This window comes from Ornithorhynchus anatinus, chromosome 4 (assembly GCF_004115215.2).
Source record: "Ornithorhynchus anatinus isolate Pmale09 chromosome 4, mOrnAna1.pri.v4, whole genome shotgun sequence".
Taxonomy (NCBI): domain Eukaryota; kingdom Metazoa; phylum Chordata; class Mammalia; order Monotremata; family Ornithorhynchidae; genus Ornithorhynchus; species Ornithorhynchus anatinus.
The window spans coordinates 54,541,888-54,563,677 of NC_041731.1; the positions used below are offsets into that span (position 1 = coordinate 54,541,888).

The following is a 21,790-nucleotide window of genomic DNA, read 5'->3' on the forward strand; positions in this document are numbered from 1 at the left end:
GAGGCCCATCCACCTCTGCATCAAACAGAAACTCATGACTATTGGCTTTAAAACACTCCGTCGTCCTGCCCCCTCCTATCTTTGGAAACTTGTCTCCTACTACAACCCAGCAAACTCACTTCACTTCTCTAACACCAACCTCCTCACCGTACCTAGAGCTCATCTATCTGGCCTCAGGCCCCTTGCCCAATTCCCACCTCTGACCTGGAACTCCCTTCCCCTCCTGGGCAGGGAATGTGCCTCCCAACTTCTATTTTGTAGTCTCCCAAATGCCTAGTACAGTGTTCTGCACACACATGGCTCAGTGGAAAGAGCACGGGCTTTGGAGTCAGAGGACATGGGTTTGAATCCCAGCTCTGCCACTTGTCAGCTGTGTGACTGTGGGCAAGTCACGTCACTTCACTTCTCTGTGCCTCAGTTACCTCTTCTGTAAAACGGGGAGTAAGACTGTGAGCCCCAAGTGGGACAACCTGATTCCCCTGTATCTCCTCCAGTGCTTATAACAGTAAGCGCTTAACAAATACCAACATTATTATTATTTAAAAAATGTGATCCATTGACAGATCACTATCTCTTCTTTTAAAGTCTCATTAAAATCACATCTCCAAGAGGCCTTCCTTAAGCTCTCCCTTTCCGCTACTCCATCTCTCTTCTGCATCATCCATTCATTTGGATTTGTACCTTTTATTCACCCTTAGTCCCTCAGCTTTTATGTACTTATCCAGAATTCATTTTAATTTCTGACTCCGATGAACCCAGTTCCTCTTGACTTACTTTGATTAGGCAAGGACACGGGCCGGTTTTTCCAGATGTTAAGGGCAAGATTGTCAGGCATGAGAACTTCTAACGATGCGGAGAAGCCAGTGGCAGAGTTTCTCCTAGCATACATCTAGTGATAGCGAAGCAGATAATTCACTCCAAGTCTGAGCAGTTTTATTCACCAGGCAGATAGTAAGTGGCTCACAAGAAAATGTTAACTATAAATGATACCGCAACGGTCTTGATTAAACACGTTCTCTACAAAAACATTCCACTGGATGTAGTCAGGCTCCTTCAAGCGTAGAAACAAGGGAGGCTTGTTCTTCACCTCTGACCCTGCAAAAGAGTTCAAAAAAGGTCTTTTGGTAGCAATTACGATGAGTCACTGCAGTTTCCCTTTTTGTCCTAAAATTCATATTCCTATAGTAAAATGACTCTCTACTACTTCTTTAAACCTCCACTCTCATCGATTAATTTTCAATCATCCTCTGGGCTTTGCCCACTTTACTAACCACTTACACTCCCGCTTCATATCCAACAAACCACCACTCTCCCCATCTTCGAAGTCCTACTAAAATCTCTTCCGGGAAACCCTCCCCAACCTCTCTTCTCCCCACCTTACTTCCACCTCCCCCTACAGCATCGCCCATCTTCTTCAGTCTAGACTGCCTCAGCACTTGGGTCCTCACTCTGACCTCCCACCCTCAGAGCACGTTATACATACATAGTTGCTTCCCCTACTTTGATTTTCATATCCATCTCCCCTGGTAGACTGCGAGATCTCTAAGGGCGGGGATCACGTCTACCTGACTGCACTCTCATAAGCACTTAGTACAGTGCTCTACACACAATCAGCACTTTAAAAATAGAATTTGTTAAACACTTACCACGTGCCAGACATTGTCCCAAGCGCTGCGGTAGAGAGAAAGTAATGTGGCTGGACGCAGTCCCTGTCCCCCACAGGGCTCGCAGTCTTAATCCCCATTTTACAGATGAAGTAACTGAGGCATAGAGAAGTGAAGTGACTTGCTCAAGGTCACACAGCAGACATGTGGCAGAGCCAGCAGTAGAACCCAGGTCCTTCTCACTCGCAGGCCTGTAGGCTATCCACCAGGCCACGCTGTTTCTTAACCAATACCACTGATTGATTGATCACTTTTCTTCTGACATTGCAACTTTTATCTCAGCTTTTTCTCTGGAGGGTAGAGTAACACAGATCTGATCCCAAATTCAGTTCATCACAGGATAATAAGTAAAACAGATTTGGATAATTTCCCGACTTGATATGGCCACATAATTAAATGGGAAGTTGAATACACACTATGCCCATTGTCATGTGGAAACTAAAAGTTGGGAAGGGAAAGATACCAAGAATGTGGTCTCGTATTCACTCTGATCCATCAATGATTTTTAATATAAATTCCCAAGATTTTTCACCAACTTACCTGTCAAATGGTTTCTCTTTTTCCTTTAATGAGAAACCAAGGCCACATGCCGAAACTCCTTGCTTTGGTTAAAATTTCTGGTCCATAAATATGAAATTAATAGGAAACACTTGAGGTTTAAAGTCCTGAAGTAAACTGAAATTACCGTTCATCCTATGTTTTGGGATTCAAGCAATTATAATAATAATAATGTTGGTATTTGTTAAGCGCTTACTATGTGCCGAGCACTGTTCTAAGCGCTGGGGTAGACATAGGGGAATCAGGTTGTCCCACGTGGGGCTCACAGTCTTAATCCCCATTTTACAGATGAGGGAACTGAGGCACGGAGAAGTTAAGTGACTCGCCCACAGTCACACAGCCGACAAGTGGCAGAGCTGGGATTCGAACTCATGAGCCCTGACTCCAAAGCCCGTGCTCTTTCCACTGAGCCACGCTGCTCTTCTCCATGACAGTTCTACACTTGCTTTCACTCTTCTTGGGTAAGTGGAAACTAAAAACCCTCCCTACCTTGTATTCCAATTTCCCTGATGTTAGAATATATGGATATACTCCTTGAAAAATAAATTCAATTTGTTCCTCTGGTCAATTCCATACCGATTAACATTATCATCAATGGTGTTTATTGAGCCCTTACTGAGTGCAGAGCACTGTACCGAGCACTTGGGAGAATATACTACAACAGAGGTGGTAGACTCGTTCCCTGCCCACGACGAACACGTACCTACCCAAAAATGATAATGCTCACTAATTAGCTCTCAGAGTTGTGGCAAAACGGAAAATCAAGAGAGAAACAAAAATGGTAGAAATGTACGCGTTAAGAGCTCACATTGCTTCCCATCTGTAAATGCTTAAGTCTATAAGCAGTGCCGTTAACTCCAACAGGGGCAATTGGGAATGTGTCTACCAACTCTGTTGCACTGTACTCTCCCAAGCGCTTAGTATAGTGCTCTGGACACAGGAAGCGCTCAGTCAATGCCACTGATTGATTATTCATTCAATCATATTTATCGAGCTCTTACTATATACAGAGCACTGTGCTTGGAATATTCTGCAATAAAAGGAGAGGCAATCCCTGCCCACACCAGGAACACGCATCCCAACTCAACTGTATATATTTTCGTTACCCTATTTATTTTGTTAATGAATTGTACATCGCCTTGATTCTATTTAGTTGCCATTGTTTTTACGAGATGTTCTTCCCCTTGACGCTGTTTAGTGCCATTGTTCTTGTCTGTCCGTCTCCCCCGATTAGACTGTAAGCCCGTCAAACGGCAGGGACTGTCTCTATCTATTGCCGACTTGTTCATCCCAAGCACTTAGTACAGTGCTCTGCACATAGTAAGCGCTCAATAAATACTATTGAATGAATGAATTTACAAAGGACGGTTCTTAAACTTTGGGGTCCATCCAGTCCACCACTTTTTTCAAGGCCCCAAAAGGGGGAAAATAAAGTTGCCATATGCACGTGCATCTTGCACAATTGTGCAACAATGGGAGAGCTCCCTCTTTCTTTCACATCCTTCTCTCTTTCTCTCATTTTCCCAGCCTCCTAAGCTTTTCCTGGCCGGCTTGCTTCCTGCCTAAGGATCCTTCTCTTAAATAGGAGGATGGGAAGGGCTGCAGTTGCCCTCCTTCACATCTCTCCATGTTTAGGGATGTTATTCTCCAGCTACATCGTGAACTCTTCCTCTAAAAACTCACTTTGGCCTCCTCCCTGGCTCTGCCCATGGAGGCACACATGCATTCTCAGTCTCTTCTTTTTAATGACATTTGTTAAGCGCTTACTATGCCATGGGTACTGTGCTGGGGTAGGTACCAGCTAATCGGGTTGCATCCATGCTCACAATCTTAATTCCCATTTTACAGATGAGGTGGCTGAGGCACAGAGAAGTGACTCGCCCAAGGTCACACAGCAGACAAGTGGCAGATCCGGGATTAGAACCCAGGTCTTCCTGATTCCAAGGGCCACAATCTATCTCTCATTCATTCAGCCGTATTTAGAGTGCTTACTGTGAGCACAGCACTGTATTACGAACTTGAGAGAGTACAATTCAACAATAAACGGACACATTCCCTGCCCAAGACGACCTTACGGTCTCCCCACCCCCACTCCTTGCATCCAACTGGACAGCCGCACGAGACGAGACGAGACGTGAAGGTGTCTCCACAGTCCCTACCCAGGCAAGCAAGGAGGGCCAGAGGCAGTGAAAGCACTGATAAGGATAAAGACTGCTCAATAAATGGGGGGAGGGAGAAATGCACAGAGGAGATAAATTGATTATTTCATCAAGGGCGTGAGGGAGAAATAGGCCGCGAGCAGAGCAGGGAGAGTATGCCGGGGACATTGCTGATAAAGCATGAGCCCAACCTGCCCCCTCACCTCCAGATTTAAAAGACTCCTGGCTAGAGCTGGATAAGTAAAATACCCCCCAGCAATTTCCCCAGGGATGCATATTGGACATGTGACTAATTTATTTTTAAGTCTATTTTTAGCTTCTCCAAAATGTCTTCTCCACTAAACCCTAATTTCCTCTTCTCCCACTCACTCCCTTCTGCACTGCCTTTTGCACTTGGATTTATTCACCCCACAGCATTTATGTGCATCTCCGTAATTTATTTATAGTCATGTCCGTCTCCCCCTCTAGACTGCAAGTTCACTGTGGGCAGGGAACGTGTCGCCCAGGCGCTTGGCACAGTGCTCTGCGCACAGGTAAATGCTCAGTGAATGCGAGTGATTGATTGTCGTGGACCTCAGTGCAACAGGAGACTACATTTACCTTGAAATTCAAAACCCGAAGTCTAATTTGGTGACTAAACCATGAGGTCACTTGCTTCTGGGGTTATACAGGTGAGAGGGTTATGCAGAACAAAGCTTATCTGTCAATACTTTAACATCTTAAGTATATCCGATGCATATATTTTCAGCAAATTGAGTGAATTTATTATAGAAAATTATGATTGGCAGAATACAGAAAAGTTACTTTCAAATGTATATTTCTCTTTAACCTGTAGACAAGTATTACAAGTACCAAGCAAAATGCAATAACTGGAAGAACTCATCCAATACTACCAAAAAGGTGTTCACTTAGTGAAGTTACTCTAGTTACAAAATGCTGTGTAAATAATGCAGTTCAAAATACATATTTGGGAAATGTCTGTCAAGCAATTATTGGTGTAAACAATTCTCTTTGAAGTTAAATGCCTTTCTCAATTAACCCCATCAACCAAATCCCCCAGAGAAACCTCTCCCTTCAGTTTAATCAGCGTAAGGTAAGATTCAGATCAGGTAGTTCACGGGGCTAGTGGACTAAAATGCGTTTCTAAACTAAGTCAGCGGGAAAAAGGATCCAATATTTTTCTCTAGCAGGATTCCAAAATAGAAGAACATCCCTTTGGAGGTCAATTATTTGCTATATATTAAGATGCCCCAAAATATCTTCACTGATTGTCTTTTCTTCAGGAGATTTTTCATCTTGGTAATTTGGCCCATTAAGGTCATTAAAATTAACGCTGTGGACATGATTTAACATGATTCATCCCAATCTCAGACTAGCACAATCTCTGCCTCCAAAGTTCCATCTGGCGTACTTTAGGACACGTACTCGATTAAGTCAACGGGACATTTCTGCCCTCTAAATAAAAGGCCACAGAGGCCCTTTGATATGAAGCTTGAATCTTTCCGAGCAACAAGAATCCCAAACCAAGCATTTTCGTTAATCAGAAAAAACTACAATTTTATGTGAAATACTGAAAACAAACTAGTTTCCCCCCATCTAGTAAATGCCTGATGGGAAAGGAACAACACTTCAGGACCTACAGTATGAAACAACAAAAAGCTAAAAAAAAAAAAAAAAAAGTTTCACACCTACACTTCCAAGTGCTGAACATCACTATACCAGATTCGTGCTGCATACCTAGGAAGCCACATCCCACATCTAGTTCAATTTCACATTTCAGAACACCCGAATCGTAAAAACAAGTCTTTTTCCAGGGGAAAATATTAAAAACGTGGGCTTTTTCTAAGCTAATCAGGTTTAAAACTGAAAACACAAACTCAAAGACAAACCTCCTTGATAGGTGGATTTACAAAGCTGATCTCAAGTTTATTATTTAAAGGAAAAAAGTCATTATAAAGCAAAGGCCACCTGTGTCACATCTGCACAATTGGAAATCCTAGCAATTTAAAGGGAAGACACAAAATACATCCCCTTATTCTGAAAGCCTAATTGTGTATTATCATTTCAACCAAAACAAAAAGGCCCTCGAATCAGTAATTTTAACAAAAAACATAAACTGGTATAGATCGGATTGCAATGGAACAGCCCTTTTATTAAAGAACTTGAAAGGGTAATGTCACTGTAATGCAATTTAGATCGCTAATCTCCCGACACCTGTTTTTATCCAAGCCACTACCCATTAACTATTTTAGTATTTCCCTTTTGCTTTGCATATTACACAGTGTAAATAAAAATAGTATCTTAAGAGCACTTCATTCCCACAATGTAGGATTTAAGCTTGTTTGAATATGTATAAATGGCCCTGCAACAATTCAATGATTTACAAAAATACATTCAACCAAAAGTAAATGTTTGTATTTTAAAATAAAAAGGAAAGGGAAAACCAAATGGTCCCATAAGATATAAAAACACTGTTTATCATTTCTGGAAATATTTCCAAAGCAAAGCACATTCAAGAACATTGTTCCTTAATCTGCATACTTGTTACTGGTCTGTCTCAATAAGAAAGATGCATACAATTATTCACATTCTTTAAATAAAGATGCGGAACAGAAAAATCTGAACTATTTTCTTGTTCAGAGGCACACAAAAAATAAAAATAAACCTAAAGTGCAGCTCTACAGGCTATAACTGGCATAATAAACGGTAGAAGGTGCAGCCAAAATTGCATCTGCATTTTAAATTTACTTAGACAACTATCGCTCCTGGCTTTAAAAAAAAAAGAAAAAAGGTAATCCATTGTGCAATTTGAAAACCAGTGAGTTGGTTTGTGCCACTTTACAACCTGTAATTTTACACATGCCTGGGCCCACTGTAAAAATTATTTTAGGAATCTGGCAAAGGGTCAGTCTTACAAGTACAAACATTTTTTGTTTTTGTTTTTTTGACTAGAATCATACAATATCGATTCCCGCTCCGGAAAACGTTAAAGTCCTCTTGTTGCAGAACGCAGAATCACTGCTGTTTGCTTGGCTGCCTTTAAGAAGAGAGGTTTTCAGTTCCATTTCACAAGCTACAATGGCTGCGTTCAATTCCACTTGAGCTCGGTGAACTACATAAAACATGAGGCCTATACTTATAACAATCTGTGAAAAGAAGAAAAATGTAACCGTTGAAAACCTCCTGGACGGAGAACAAGATTCGGAATAAAAGAATTAGGCGTTCGGGTGGAAGTAAAGCAAATGAGAAACAGGTACCTGAAGGCTGACTCTGCCCAACCTGATTAACTTGTATCTACCCCACTGCTTGGAACAGTTCTTGGCGTATTCTGAGTGCTTAGCAAGAACTATTATCATATTCAGGTTTGGCCCCAAATTATGGACTGCTCTCCCTCCAACCCTAGTGGTAAGATGTTTTCTTCTTAAAAAATCCCAGAATCACCTCCAAAATGGCAACATTTTCCATCGCCTCCACTGCATCTCACAAGCAGGCCAGCTCTCTCCGGAGAAACACGGCCACAGAGCGGTGCTTCAGCGGTGTACTACGTGGGGCTCGCAGTTTCTCATCCCCATTTCACAGATGAGGTGACGGAGGTGACTTGCCCAAGGTCACACCGCAGACAAGTGGCGGAGCTGGGACTAGAACCCAGTTCCTTCTCACTCCCAGGCCCGTGCTCTATCCACTAGGCCACGTTGCTTTTAAATCGTGTGGGTTCCCCCCTTCAGCATCCCGGTGACCGGCCCACGGGCCAATCGAACGACGGCACGGAGAGCCGGCCAAACAGGCCCCTCTCACTTCTTCCGGGCAGGAAAAGGCGAGGATCCTCTCAGGAAAGCTCTGAGTGGCGGTTTGGAATTAATGGGTCTGAGATTTGGAGTCCGGGGTCAGCCAAGGGTCCGCCGGAAGCAGCTGGAAGGGCTTTGGCTGCGTTTAAGCCGGTCGGTCAATCGCAGTTACTGAGTGATTACCTTGTGCAGAGCACTGTACTAAAATGCTTGAGAGCACACAACATAAGACACGTTCCGCCCTCAGAGATCTTACGGTCTAGAGGGCATATTCAAGAATAGCCACAGTTTCATACATAAAACTTCCACTCAGTCCTGGGTGATGAGGATATACAACACTGCTTTCTTTTTCTTTTTTAAAGTGCTCTGAACTCTTGCTCCTTAAAACATTTCAGGCGACGGAAGTCAAGATAACCAATTCTTATTTCAAGGGAAGTACAAAGTTTCATTTTTTTTGGACCAATGTAAAAAAAAAAAATCACTTTTTCATGGAAAAAGTCCATATAAAATGAATTCTGAATCTATTTTATGAGAGCCTTTATGATTACAATGGAGCTCCAACGGGAAACGTGGAAGCAAGATACCGATCGTAACCTTTCAATTACAGTCCAGCAGACGTAACCCAATTACCGTTCAAACTAATCTAATCACCCGATCCATATACTGGTCTCATGATTAAATTAGGGAGGCAGAAAAGCCTAGAGGACAAGGCAAGGAAGAACATGGAAATCGGAGTCAGGAAACCTGGACTCTACCCCCGGATAGATCACTGGCCTGCTGTGTGATCTTGGCAAGTCACCACCTCTACCTCAGTTTCCTTGCCTGCACAATGGGAATAAAACATCTGCTCTCCCAGCCTCTTTGATTACGAGCCCTGTGTGGGACCGGGGCTGTCTGATCTTCCCTAGTACTCAGCTCGGTGTTTTGGCATGCAGGGTGCATTTAAAACCATTATTGTGCTGCTTTTTTTCCATCATATAAATTTAACTTCAGTGATACTGCCTCACCTTATTAACTTCTCACTTTAGCTTTGGGAGGTGGGTAATGGACCAAGTGTACTTTTTTGGTGAATTCCCTCGGTGAGTTTTTTCGACGTCAGGTATGTTCTTCACCCATGTGGAAATATTTTACTAATCAATCTCATTCTTTTAAATGGATGAGCATTCTCTATCATAAATTACAACACAGCTCTTAGCCAAAATTCTATTACAAATCATAAATAAGCAATCACCCATCACAGAAGTCCAACAGGATTTGGAACGGACTGTATTACTTTTACCGCACGAGGAATGCTGCACTACAGAGTTTTTCAGGAAACTTCAGTTTGCCTGAAATGATCTAAATTCAACGTTTCCATTAGCAGCCCCACCTTTTGCAAACGTTCAAAAGAAATTATAACAAGTGGCAGAGGGCTTCGAAAACTACTGCAAAAATCACCCAACCATATCCCATAGAAGATTCTCTGATACACGTAGCCATCGTAACCAGGGCTCATGAGTTCGAATCCCAGCTCTGCCACTTGTCGGCTGTGTGACTGTGGGCAAGTCACTTCACTTCTCTGTGCCTCAGTTCCCTCATCTGTAAAATGGGGATTAAGACTGTGAGCCCCACGTGGGACAACCTGATTCCCCTATGTCTACCCCAGCGCTTAGAACAGTGCTCGGCACATAGTAAGCGCTTAACAAATACCAACATTATTATTATTATTATTAACCAGAAGGCCCAAACGGGGCATTCGATTCGCTAGCCTGGCTACGACTGCTAACTTTCCGTTGGAGATGACCATTCACCAAATTAAGCAAGATGCTTTATGTCAAAAGTTGAACTAAGATCGAAATTTGAGGGACGGTTCCTCCCAGAATAAAACAACTGAGTCAAAGGTTTTCCCCTTACCTGCCAAAATATGAGTATTTTGCAAAAGATATGTCGTCCAAGCAAAACTTACCTGTAAACTAAAAACAAAATATCCGCTAACACTCTGCTCTGCAATGACATCTTCCATTGTTCGCAAAGTCGTTCCCAAGTACGAATTTAGAAGCTGGGTAGGAAGCAGCCCAACCGAAGAAGCCATCAGATAATTGGGTAACGATAGATTTGTAATCTGAAGGAGATTAAAAAAATAAGAAATGTATCAATTACGTTTACAAGGACTCCAAATCACCAAGAACGACTTTATCTACATTTTTCTTGTCCGTCCGTCTCCCCCGATTAGACTGTAAGCCCGTCAAACGGCAGGGACTGTCTCTATCTGTTGCCGACTTGTTCATCCCAAGCGCTTAGTACAGTGCTCTGCACATAGTAAGCGCTCAATAAATACTATTGAATGAATGAATACATACCAAGAGGAAGAGTTCAAGTAGTTTAATAAAGAAAAAAAATACAACGGGGCAGCGTTACTAAACCATTCATTCAACGGTATTTCCCGAGTGCCTCGAGGCAGAACTCTGTACTATTGATTGATTTTGAGGGTGACAATCAAAGGAATATAAGTGCCTGCCCTCCAAAAATTTACAATCTAATGAGGCAGACAGAACAAAATTGTAAAAATTCATGGTTGGGGGGAGGGAGTGGGAGGAGGAAAACATCTGGTATACATCTGGTATAACAAGAGTATGGAAAACTGCCAGAATTCGAGACACTCTTTCAGCCATCTCAATTCCAAAGGAGGAATGGCGTGGGAACCATGATCATTACTATTCAATGGCTTTTTTAATCGGAGAAGAGCACACGGAAAATGTATTCAGATTAAAGGTTGAGCAAGTTTAAAATACATATTTTCATTCATTCATTCAATAGTATTCATTGAGCGCTTACTATGTGCGTACTAAGTGCTTGGAATGAACAAGTCCGCAACAGATAGAGACAGTCCCTGCCGTCTGACGGGTTTACGGTCTAATCGGGGGGAAAACAACCCTAAAATATGTAAATACCCATTTTTAAAATAAATATAAAACCTCTGAGGTAAATTCCACAGCATATATATGTATCTTCTTCCTCTGAGCACATATAATGTGAACTCTCCCCCCACACCACAACTTTACACCGTTAAAAGCTTATTTCAATCAAAAATACTCAAAAGGATTTGATTGTGATGGCAAGAGCCATCTTGTCTAGAAGCCAGTCTCCAAATCCCATTTCAGATTTGCAAGTGCCACCCAGCACTCTTGCACCCCTACCTGTATGGGGAGAGGTACAGGTACGGGTACCTTTTTTTAACCTGTTTTTTGGTCAATTCAAGTTGGCTTCCTTATTGAATCAGCTTGCCCCTTCTTTATCTCACAGATTTCCTCCTACAGTCCAGCCCGCACACTCTGCTTCTCTAGGGCCAGCCTGCTCACGGTGCCTCGATCTCGTGAGCCCGTCGCTGGACAGGGACCGTCTCTATCTGTTGTCGAACTATACATTCCAAACGCTTAGTACAGGGCTCTGCACACAGTAAGCGTTCCGTAAATACGACCGAATGAATCTGCCTCGCTGCCGATCCCTTTCCTGCATGGTCCCTTTGACCCGGATCTCCCTCCCCCTCCATGGACACCCGGCCACCACTCTCCCCACCTTCAAAGCCTTATTAAAAGCACATCTCCTCCAAGAGGCCTTCCCTGATTCCCTCTCCTTCCTTGCACCTCCTCTGCACCTGGATCTATACCCCTTAAGCACTTGATATTCACTCCAACCTCACCCCGCTTATGGACACCACAGCCGTAATTTATTTCTGTTATCTCCCGTCTCTCCCTCGAGACCGTAAGCCTTTTATGGTTGCAGAACGTGCCTATCGACTCTCCTCTATCGTACTTAGTACTTAGTACAGCGCTCTGCGCCCAGGAAACACTGACCACCGCTGATTGACTCGGCTTATTCGATTTGATTTTACCCACTGTGAAGGATTGGCTGTGCATCGATTCATTTTACGTAAAGCAGCTGAATACTGCAAGGAAGCGCTAGTAATCGTGTTGGTCGAGCTGAGTGCCCATGGGGAAGCAATGCAGTTTTAAGCCCTCGGGAAGGACAAAACTAAAAGCGACACTTTCCCTGCCGACGAGGAGCTTACACTCTCACGGGGGAGTCGAGCACAAAAACTACTATTTATAGACGGGGGAAACAAAGTGATCGCCTCTCCCCTCCTAAAGCCTCCAGTGGTCGCCCATCATCTCCACCACCTCGATAGAAACACCGCTTCACCGGCTTTCAGGCAGTCCGTCAACGCTCTCTCCTACCTTATTCATAACAGTAACACTAATCAGGACGATGTTACTGAAGGGATTCGGATGTGTCAAGCGCTATTCTAAGCTCTGAGGTGGATACAAGATAATACTAGTAACGATTCTAATAATGAGGAGGACACGGAAGCGATTCTGATGAGTCGAGCACCATTCTAACCTCCGAGGCAGATGGAAGATAAAGCAGGTTGGACACAGTTCCTGTCCCACATGGGGCTCACAGTGTAAGTAGAAGGGGGTAGGATCTAATCCGCACTTTGCAGATGAGGAAACTGAGGTACCAGGGATAACAGTAATAATGGTGGCATTTGTTCGGTGCTTACAACGCGTCAGGCACCGGACTAAACGCTGGGGCGGAGACAAGCAAACGGGGTGGGACCCGGTCCCCGTCCCACGCGGGGCTTACGGTCAATCCCCGTTTTTACGGATGAGGTTCCCGAGGTCCGGAGGAGCGAAGCGACTGGCCCGAAGCCACACGGCAGACAAGCGGCGGAGCCGGGATCGGGACGCGTGACCTTCTGATTTCCAGGCCCGTGGCTCTCTCTGGTACCCGGTCACGGAGCGGGCCGGTGGCGGAACCCGGATTAGAACCCAGGCCCTCTGACCGCCAGGCCCGTGTTCTTTCCCCCAGACCATGCCGTTTCCCTAACTGCGTACTTATCTCGCCTGATCTATGACAAGCCAACACACCCCCTGCCCGGATCCTCCCCGTGACCTGGAACTCCCTCCCCCTTCAGGGCCCACAGATTACCGCTCTCCCCATCTTCAAAGTGTTATTAAAAGCACATCTCCAAAAGGCCTCCCCTTACTCCGCCTCCTTGCCCGCCCTTCTGTGTCACCTAGGAACGTGGGTCTGTAATAATAATAACCACCTTGGTATTTGGTAAGCGCTTGCTACGTGCAGAGCACTGTTCTAAGCGCTGGGGTAGACACAGGGGAATCAGGTTGTCCCACGTGGGGCTCACAGTCTTCATCCCCATTTTACAGATGAGGTCACCGAGGCCCCGAGAAGCGAAGTGACTGGCCCACAGTCACCCAGCTGACAAGGGGCAGAGCCGGGAGTCGAACCCGTGACCTCTGACTGCGAAGCCCAGGCTCTTTCCACTGAGCCACGCTGCTTCCCTGTACTCTTTAAACGCGTCGACGCTCACCCCGCCCCTGGTCCCTGGGCTCAAACGTACCTTTCCTCACGCTCTCCCATTTCCCTGCTCTATATTTATTCCCATATCTTTCTCCCTCACTAGGTGGTAAACTCGTCGAGGCCGGGGATCCCGTCTCCCGACCCCCGCCGCGTTTACTCCGTAGAGTAAGCGTCCAATAAAGACCGGCGACCGAGAAGTAGCGTGGCCTCGTGGGAAAAGCACAGGCCTGGAAGTCAGAGGACCCGGGGTCTAATTCCGGCTCCGCTACCCGTCCGCTCTGTGCCCTCGGGCAAGTCACTGCATTTCTCTGGGCCTCGGTTTCCTCATCTGTAAAAGGGGGATTAAGGCTGTGAGCTCCATGTGGGACAGGGACCGGAGCCACCCCAATCATCTCTGATCCACCCCAGCGCCTAACCCGGTGCCTGGCACAGAGTAAGCGCTTAACAAATAGAAGAAAGAGAACAGCGTGGCTCAGTGAAAAGAGCAAGGGCTTAGGCGTCAGAGGTCACGGGTTCTGATCCCGGCTCCGCCACCTGTCAGCTGTGTGACTGTGGGCAAGTCACTTAACTTCTCGGTGCCTCAGTCGCCTCATCTGTTAAATGGGGATTACGAGTGTGAGCCTCACGTGGGACCACCTGATTACACTGTATCTTCCCCAGGGGTTAGCAGAGTGCTCGGCACACAGTGAACGCTTAACAAAAACCAACATTATTAACAGAGATCGCAATTATTATCGAGCAGAGATTTTTAAAGGAAGGAAGCAGATGTCCCTATTTCCCAAGGAACAGAACCCAGCCGTTCCCGCGGGGGTACGTCTGTACTGGTGACCCAGATGCTTTCTACGCGAAGAAAAATGTAAAAAGGATTTCACCGGCAAGAGAGATCACAGGTGCAACTTCACTCCAAGAGAGGAAAAAAAAAACGCTCGAATCTAGTGTTGGGTTAAATCACGCCCACTGCCACTTGTGGTCTGGCAAACCGACCTACCAACATTTCCCCACCATCGCCTTCCCCATCTCATACTGGAGAACTGAATTTGTGTTTTTTTTCTTTTTTTGAGGAGAAAACTATACGGCTTCGGCCCCGCCGCACCCCAAGATCGACCGGGGAAATCCTTCGTCCACCTTCACCACCCCAGAGGTCCTCCCCCGTGGGGCAGCATCATCGGGGGGGATTCACCGGGCGCTTAGTCTAGCCCAGGCCCTCGCCTAAGCACTCGGGCGGGTGCGACGGCATCGGCAGACCCGTCAGTCAGGTGGCAGACGCTTACTGACTTCCACTCCGGAGACCTTTTACTGATTGATTTGGTGAGCCGCGAGCCTGGGAATCTCTGACAGAAAGCCACAGGGTCGTCAACTCGGGCCACGGGGCCGGGGATGCTCAATCCATTCAGTCGCTCGTCGGCGACGGTATTCTGGAGAAGCGGCGCGGCGGAAAGAGGCCGGGCTTGGGCGTCTGGGGTCACGGGTTCGAATCCCGGCACCGCCCCTCGTCAGCTGTGCGACTGTGGGCAAGTCACTTCGCCCCTCTGGGCCTCGGTTACCTCACGGGGATTAACCGTGGGACCACCCGACTACCCCGGCGCACGGCTGCCCGGGGATGAAGATCGTGAGCCTCAGGCGGGACAACCCGATGCCCTCCCCGGGTCTGCCCCAGCGCTGAGAACGGCGCTCTGCACGTAGTGAGCGCTTAACAAAGACCAACGTCATCAACTAAGCGCTCGGGGGAGCAGGCTACAAGGGGCGGCGAATCCCCTCCCCAGATGGCGTCCGCCGGGCAGTCGCTGCGTGCAGAGCATTCATTCAATTCAATAGTATTCATTGAGCGCTTCCTAGGTGCAGAGCACCGGACTAGGCGCTTGGGATGAACAAGTCGGCAACAGACGGAGACCGTCCCTGCCGTCTGACGGGCTTACGGTCTGATCGAAAAAATCACGTTGGCGTCTGTTAAGCGCTTACTACGTGCGGAGCTCTGTTCTAAGCGCCGGGGGAGCTACAGGGTGACCGGGTCGTCCCACCTGAGGCGCACAGTCTTCACCCCCATTTTACAGACGAGGGAACTGAGGCCCCGAGAAGTGAAGTGACTCGCCCACAGTCACCCAGCTGACAAGGGGCAGAGTCGGGATTCGAACCCATGAATTCTGACTCCCAAGCCCGGGCCCTTTCCACCGTACCACGCTGCTTCTCCGGCTAAGCCCTTGGGAGGATACAATAGGACAGAGTTGGCAGGGAATCCCTCCCCCGCATGGCATTTTCTGGGCGCTCCCGGCGTGCGGAGCACTGCGCTGAGCGCTCGGGAGAGTAGGCTCCAAAGGGGCGGACCCTCCCTCTCCCAGCTGGCCCTTTCTGGGCGCTCCCTGCGCGCAGGGCACTGCGCTGAGCGCTCGGGAGAGCAGCTCCAAGGAGCACGGTCTCCCTCCCGCAGATGTCATTTTCTGGCCGCTCCCTGCGTGCGGGGCACTGCGCTGAGCGCTCGGGAGAGCAGCCTCCAAGGGGCGGAGCCTCCCTCTCCCAGATGTCATTTTCTGGGCCCTCCTGGCGTGCGGAGCACTGCGCTGAGCGCTCGGGAGAGCAGCCTCCAAGGGGCGAAGCCTCCCTCTCCCAGATATCATTTTCTGGCCGCTCCCTGCGTGCAGGACACTGCGCTGAGCGCTCGGGAGAGCAGCTCCAAGGAGCAAGGACTGCCTCCCGCAGATGTCATTTGCTGGGCGCCCCCTGCGTGCAGGGCACTGTGCTGAGCGCTCGGGAGAGCAGCTCCAAGCGGAGGAGCCTCCCTCCTGCAGATATCATTTTCTGGGCGCTCCCGGCGCGCAGGGCACTGTGCTGAGCGCTCGGGAGAGCAGCTTCCAAGGAGCAAGGACTCCCTCCCGCAGATGTCATTTGCTGGGCGCCCCCTGCGTGCAGAGCACTGCGCTGAGCGCTCGGGTGAGCAGCTCCAAGCGGAGGAGCCTCCCTCCTGCAGATATTATTTTCTGGGCCCTCCTGGCGTGCAGAGCACTGCGCTGAGCGCTCGGGAGAGCAGCCTCCAAGGGGCGGAGCCTCCCCCGCCCCCCCCCTCCCGCAGGTGTGGTTTCCTGGGCGACTCACGGAGAAGACGGCGTTCTGCAGGCCGAAGGGGATGGGGGTGAGGCGGGCGAGGGCGACGAGCCGGAGGCCCCCGTGTCCCCGGAGGACGCGGACGAGGGCGGCGAGCCTGCGGCTGGCGTCCAGGGCGGCGGCCACCCGGGCGGCCAGCAGCCTCCGGCAGGCCACGTGCGCCACGGCCGTGCCCAGCAGCACGCCCACCGCCATCAGCCCCGCGCCGGCCGCGAAGCCGTACAGGTATCCGGCCGCCACGTTCAGCACCAGGTAGCCCCAGCCGCAGGGGAACGACACGGCCACGAAGCCCAGCACGAAGAGCAGCGGGCCCAGCGGCCGGTCCAGGCCCTCCAGCCACAGCAGCACGGGCCGCAGGGAGGGGCGCGCCAGCGCCAGCGACCCCAGCCCCGCGCCCGCCAGGGCGCCCAGCGCCACCAAGCCCCGGCACCAGCGGGGGCCCGGGGGGCGGAGGACGCCGAGGCAGCGGGGGCTGCGGGGGCTGCGGGAGCTGCAGGGGCTGCAGGGGCTGCGGGAGCTGCAGAGGCTGCGGGAGCTGCAGAGGCTGCGGGAGCTGCAGGAGCTGCAGAGGCTGCAGCGGCCGCCCCCGAGCTGGGCGGGCTCGGCCCCCTGGGAGCCCCGCATCCCCGGCTCAGCCCGCTGCGGCGGCGGCGGCGGGCTCGGGCTCGGGCTCGGGGCGGAGGCCGGGCATGGCCGGCGCGTCCCTCCCCGCGCTCCTCGCTGCCCCCGGCCGGCCTGGCTGGGACGGCGGCCAGCCTCGGGACCCGCCGCCGCCGCCACCGCCGCCGCCGCCGCCGCGCCCCTTTCCGCCTCCACCAATCGCGTCGCTCCGTCCCTGGATACGCCCGGCTCGCCGGCCTATCGCCTCTCCCCGCTGTCTCGGCACCGTGGCCGCGCCGCAGCCTATCCGGAGCCTCGTCTCTCCGCCGGCCACGCCCCCTTTCCCCAGCCTATCCAGAGCCCCGTCTCTCCTTTCCCACTCTAGCGAGACCGTTGCCCCGCCCCTTTCCTTGCCTAACCCGAGCTTCGTCTCTCCGCGGGCCACGCCCCCTCCTCCGGGCCTATCCGGAGCTTCGTCTCTCCGCGGGCCACGCCCCCTCCTCCGGGCCTATCCGGAGCCTCGTCTCTCCGCGGGCCACGCCCCCTCCTCCCGGCCTATCCGGAGCCTCGTCTCTCCGCGGGCCACGCCCCCTCCTCCCAGCCTATCCGGAGCCTCGTCTCTCCGCTGGCCACGCCCCTTCTCACCGCTTACCAGAGCCTCGCCTCTCCGCTAGCCACGCCCCCTCCTCCCCGCCTATCAAAAGCCTCGTCTCTCCCCTGGCCACGCCCCCTCCTCCCCACCTATCAAGAGCCTCGTCTCTCCCCTGGCCACGCCCCCTCCTCCCAGCCTATCCAGTGCCTCGTCTCTCCCTTAGCCACGCCCCTTGCCCCCGGACTGTAGCGAGAGCGTAGCCCCGCCCCTGACCTCGCCCCCTTTTTCCAACCTATCAAGAGCCTCCTCTCTCCCCAGGCCACGCCCCCTTTTCCTCAGCCTATCAGAAGCGTCGACACGTCCGCCTCCCGCCTTCCCCCCCCCCCGGCTACCAAGAGCGTCGCCCCGCCCCTAGACCCGCCCCTTTCTTCCAGCCTATCAAGAGCCTCGCCTCTCCCCTGGCCACGCCCCCCTCTCCAAGCTCACCTCCTCCAAGAGGCCTTCCCAGACTGAGCTCCCCCCCTTTTCCCTCTGCTCCTCCCCCTCTCCCGTCCCACCCCCTAGGCACTGTACTCGTCTGCTCGACCGTCTATATCTTCCTCGCCCTATTTATTTATTTATTTCATTTTGTTTAATGAGATGTGCATCACCCTGATTCTATTTAGTTGCCATTGTTTTAATGAGATGTTCTTCCCCTTGACTCTATTTATTGCCACTGTTCTTGTCTGCCCGTCTCCCCCGATTAGACTGTAAGCCCCTCAATGGGCAGGGACCGTCTCTGTTATACCGATTTGTCCATTCCAAGCGCTCAGTACAGTGCTCTGCACAGAGTAAGCGCTCAATAAATACTATTGAATGAATATCAAGAGCCTCGCCTCACCCCTCGCCCCGCCCTTCCCCCCCTCCCCCCCATCTAGTAAGAGCCACTGTGGAAAGAGCCCAGGCCTGGGAGTCAGAGGTCGTGGGTTCTAATCCCGCCTCCGCCGCTTGGCAACTGTGTGACTTTGGACGAGTCCCTTCACTTCTCTGGGCCTCGGGGACCTCATCTGTCAAATGGGGATTAAGACTGGGAGCCCCGCGGGGGACAACCTGATAATAATAATAATAATGATAATGATGGTATTTGTTAAGCGCTTAGTATGTGCCAAGCACTGTTGTAAACGCTGGAGGGATACAAGCCGTTGAGGTTGTCCCCCGCGGGGCTCCCAGTTTTAATCCCCATTTGACAGATGAGGGGACTGAGGCCCAGAGAAGGGAAATGATTTACCCAGTCACACAGCTGGCAAACAACGGAGCCGGCATTAATAATGTTGGTATGTGTTAATAATGTTGGTATTTGTTAAGCGCTTACTTTGTGCCGAGCACTGTTCTAAGCGCTGGGGTAGACATAGGGGAATCAGGTGGTCCCACGTGGGGCTCGCAGTCTTCATCCCCATTTTCCAGATGAGGGAACTGAGGCCCAGAGAAGTGAAGCGACTCGCCCACAGTCACCCAGCCGACAAGTGGCAGAGCTGGGATTCGAACTCATGAGCCCTGACTCCAAAGCCCGGGCTCTTTCCACTGAGCCACGCTGCTTCTCCTTAAGCGCTTACGATGTGCCGAGCACTGTTCTGAGCGCTCGCTGGGGTAGACACGGGGGAATCAGGTTGTCCCACGTGAGGCTGGACAGTCTTAATCCCCATTTGACAGATGAGGTGACTGAGGCTCAGAGAGGTTAAGTGACTTGCCCACGATCACACAGCTGACAAGTGGCAGAGCCATGACCTCTGACTCCCAAGCCCGGCCTCTTTCCACTAAGCCACGCTGCTTCTCTGATCGCCTTGTATTCCCCCTCCCCCCCCCCCCCAGCACTTAGAGCAGTGCTTCGCACATAGTCAGCGCTTAATAGATGCCATCAGCGTTATTATCTTCCTCCCATCTCCTCGGCCTATCAGTAGCCTCATCCCGCCCCTTTCCCCTGGTCTAGCGAGAGGGTCATTCATTCACTCGTTCATCTAATAGCATCGATTGAGCGCTGACTGTGTGCGGAGCACTGGACTAAGCGCTTGGAATGGACAGTTGGGCAACTGAGGGAGACCATCCCTGCCCAACGACGGGCTCGCAGTCTAATCGGGGGAGACGGACAGCAAGACAAAACGAGTAGTCGGGCGTCAATACCATCCAGATAAATCGAACCATAGATATAATAACAATGTTGGTATTTGGTAAGCGCTTCCTTTGCGCCGACCACTGTCCTAAGCGCTGGGGTAGACACAGGGGAATCAGGTTGTCCCACGTGAGGCTCGCAGATAATCGGTTTCAAGGCTGCCCTTCCCCTCGCCCCTTCCTACCTCTCCTCCCTTCTCTCTTTCTACCGCCCACCCCGCACGCTCCGCTCCTCCGTCGCCCACCTCCTCGCCGTCCCTCGGTCTCGCCCATCCCGCCGTCGACCCCCGGGTCACGTCCTCCCGCGGTCCTGCAACGCCCTCCCACCTCACCTCCGCCAAACTGATTCTCTTCCCCTCTTCAAAACCCTACTTAAAACTCACCTCCTCCGAGAGGCCTTCCCAGACTGAGCTCCTCTTCTCCCTCCGCCGCCCCCCCTTCACCTCTCCGCAGCTTAACCCTCTTTTCCCCCCCATCTCCCTCTGCTCCTCCCCCTCTCCCTTCCCCTCCCCTCGGCACTGTACTCGTCCGCTCGACCGTATATATCTTCGTTACCCTATTTATTTTGTTCATGAGATGTACATCGCCCTGATTCTATTTATTGGCCATCGGTTTTTATGAGCTGTTCTTCCTCTCGACTCTATTTATCGCCATCGTTCTCGTCTGCCCGTCTCCCCCGACTAGACCGTAAGCCCGTCAGTGGGCAGGGACTGTCTCTATCTGTTACCGATTTGTCCATTCCAAGCACTTAGTACAGTAATAATAATAATGTTGGTACTTGTTAAGCGCTTACTATGTGCCGAGCACTGTTCTAAGCGCTGGGGGAGACACAGGGGAATCAGGTGGTCCCACGTGGGGCTCACAGTCTGCATCCCCATTTTACAGATGAGGTGACTGAGGCACCGAGAAGTGAAGTGACTTGCCCACGGTCCCACAGCTGACAAGGGGCAGAGTCAGGATTCGAACCCATGACCTCTGACTCCCAAGCCCGAGCTCTTTCCACTGAGCCGCGCTGCGAACCTCGTGTGGGACAACCCGATCACCCTGGGAGCCCCACTTGGAGCTCCCAGTCTTCAACTGGGAGCTCCATGTGGGACAACCTCGTCAGCTTTAATCCGCCCAGCGCTTAGAACGGTGCTTTGCACATAGTAAGCGCTCAACAAACGCCATCATTATTATCAATCCCCATTTTGCAGATGAGGTCACTGAGACACCGAGAAGCTGTGACTTGCCCAAAGCGACACAGCTGACAGGTGGGGGAGCCGGGATTAGAACTCGTGACTTCTGACTTCTAAGCCCGGGCTCTTTCCGCTGAGCCACGCTGATATAGACACATAGTATAAATATGGAGTAATAATAATAACAATGTTGGTATTTGTTAAGCGCTTACTACGTGCAGAGCACTGTTCTAAGCGCTGGGGGAGATACAGGGGAATCAGGTTGTCCCACGTGGGGCTCACAGTCTTCATCCCCATTTTACAGATGAGGTCACTGAGACACAGAGAAGTTAAGGGACTTGCCCACAGTCCCACAGCTGACAAGCGGCGGATCCTGGATTCGAACCCGTGACCTCTGACTCCAAAGCCCGTGCTCTTTCCACAGAACCACGCTGCTTCTCTGAGTATCAACAAAATGGAGTCCAAATGGGCGCAAGTGCCGTGGGAAGGGGAAGGGGAAGAGCAGAGGGAGGGAGAAGGGGGAATAGGGAGGGGAGGAGGGGCAGAGGGAAAGGGAGGGCTCAGTCTGGGAAGGCTTCCTGGAGGAGGGGAGCTCGCCCGCCCCCGAGTGAAACTTCCCGCAGCGTGGGTGTCCACCAGGCCCGAGGGAGGGAGG

At 50.6% G+C, this 21,790-nt stretch overlaps 1 protein-coding gene across 1 annotated transcript; it reads right to left on the reverse strand.

The window, feature by feature from the left end:
• Positions 1-5,122: 5,122 nt before the first annotated feature.
• On the reverse strand, positions 5,123-17,244 carry TMEM64 (transmembrane protein 64). Its single transcript, XM_029063570.1, has 3 exons — positions 16,612-17,244; positions 10,112-10,267; positions 5,123-7,527 (listed from the first exon to the last, which is right to left on the reverse strand). The coding sequence occupies exons 1-3, from the start codon at positions 17,242-17,244 to the stop codon at positions 7,336-7,338; spliced, it is 981 nt and encodes a 326-aa protein (XP_028919403.1). The 3' UTR covers positions 5,123-7,335.
• Positions 17,245-21,790: the final 4,546 nt, after the last annotated feature.

Bases quoted from the DNA above. Each gene is read 5' to 3' on its own strand.
- TMEM64 (XM_029063570.1), bottom strand. From the start codon at position 17,244: ATGCGGGGCTCCCAGGGGGCCGAGCCCGCCCAGCTCGGGGGCGGCCGC. The intron at 10,268-16,611 runs GTGAGTCGCCCA...AATCTCCTTCAG, and splicing joins TGCAGAACGCCGTCTTCTCC to ATTACAAATCTATCGTTACC. The intron at 7,528-10,111 runs GTAAGTTTTGCT...TTCTTTTCACAG, and splicing joins ATTTTGTTTTTAGTTTACAG to ATTGTTATAAGTATAGGCCT.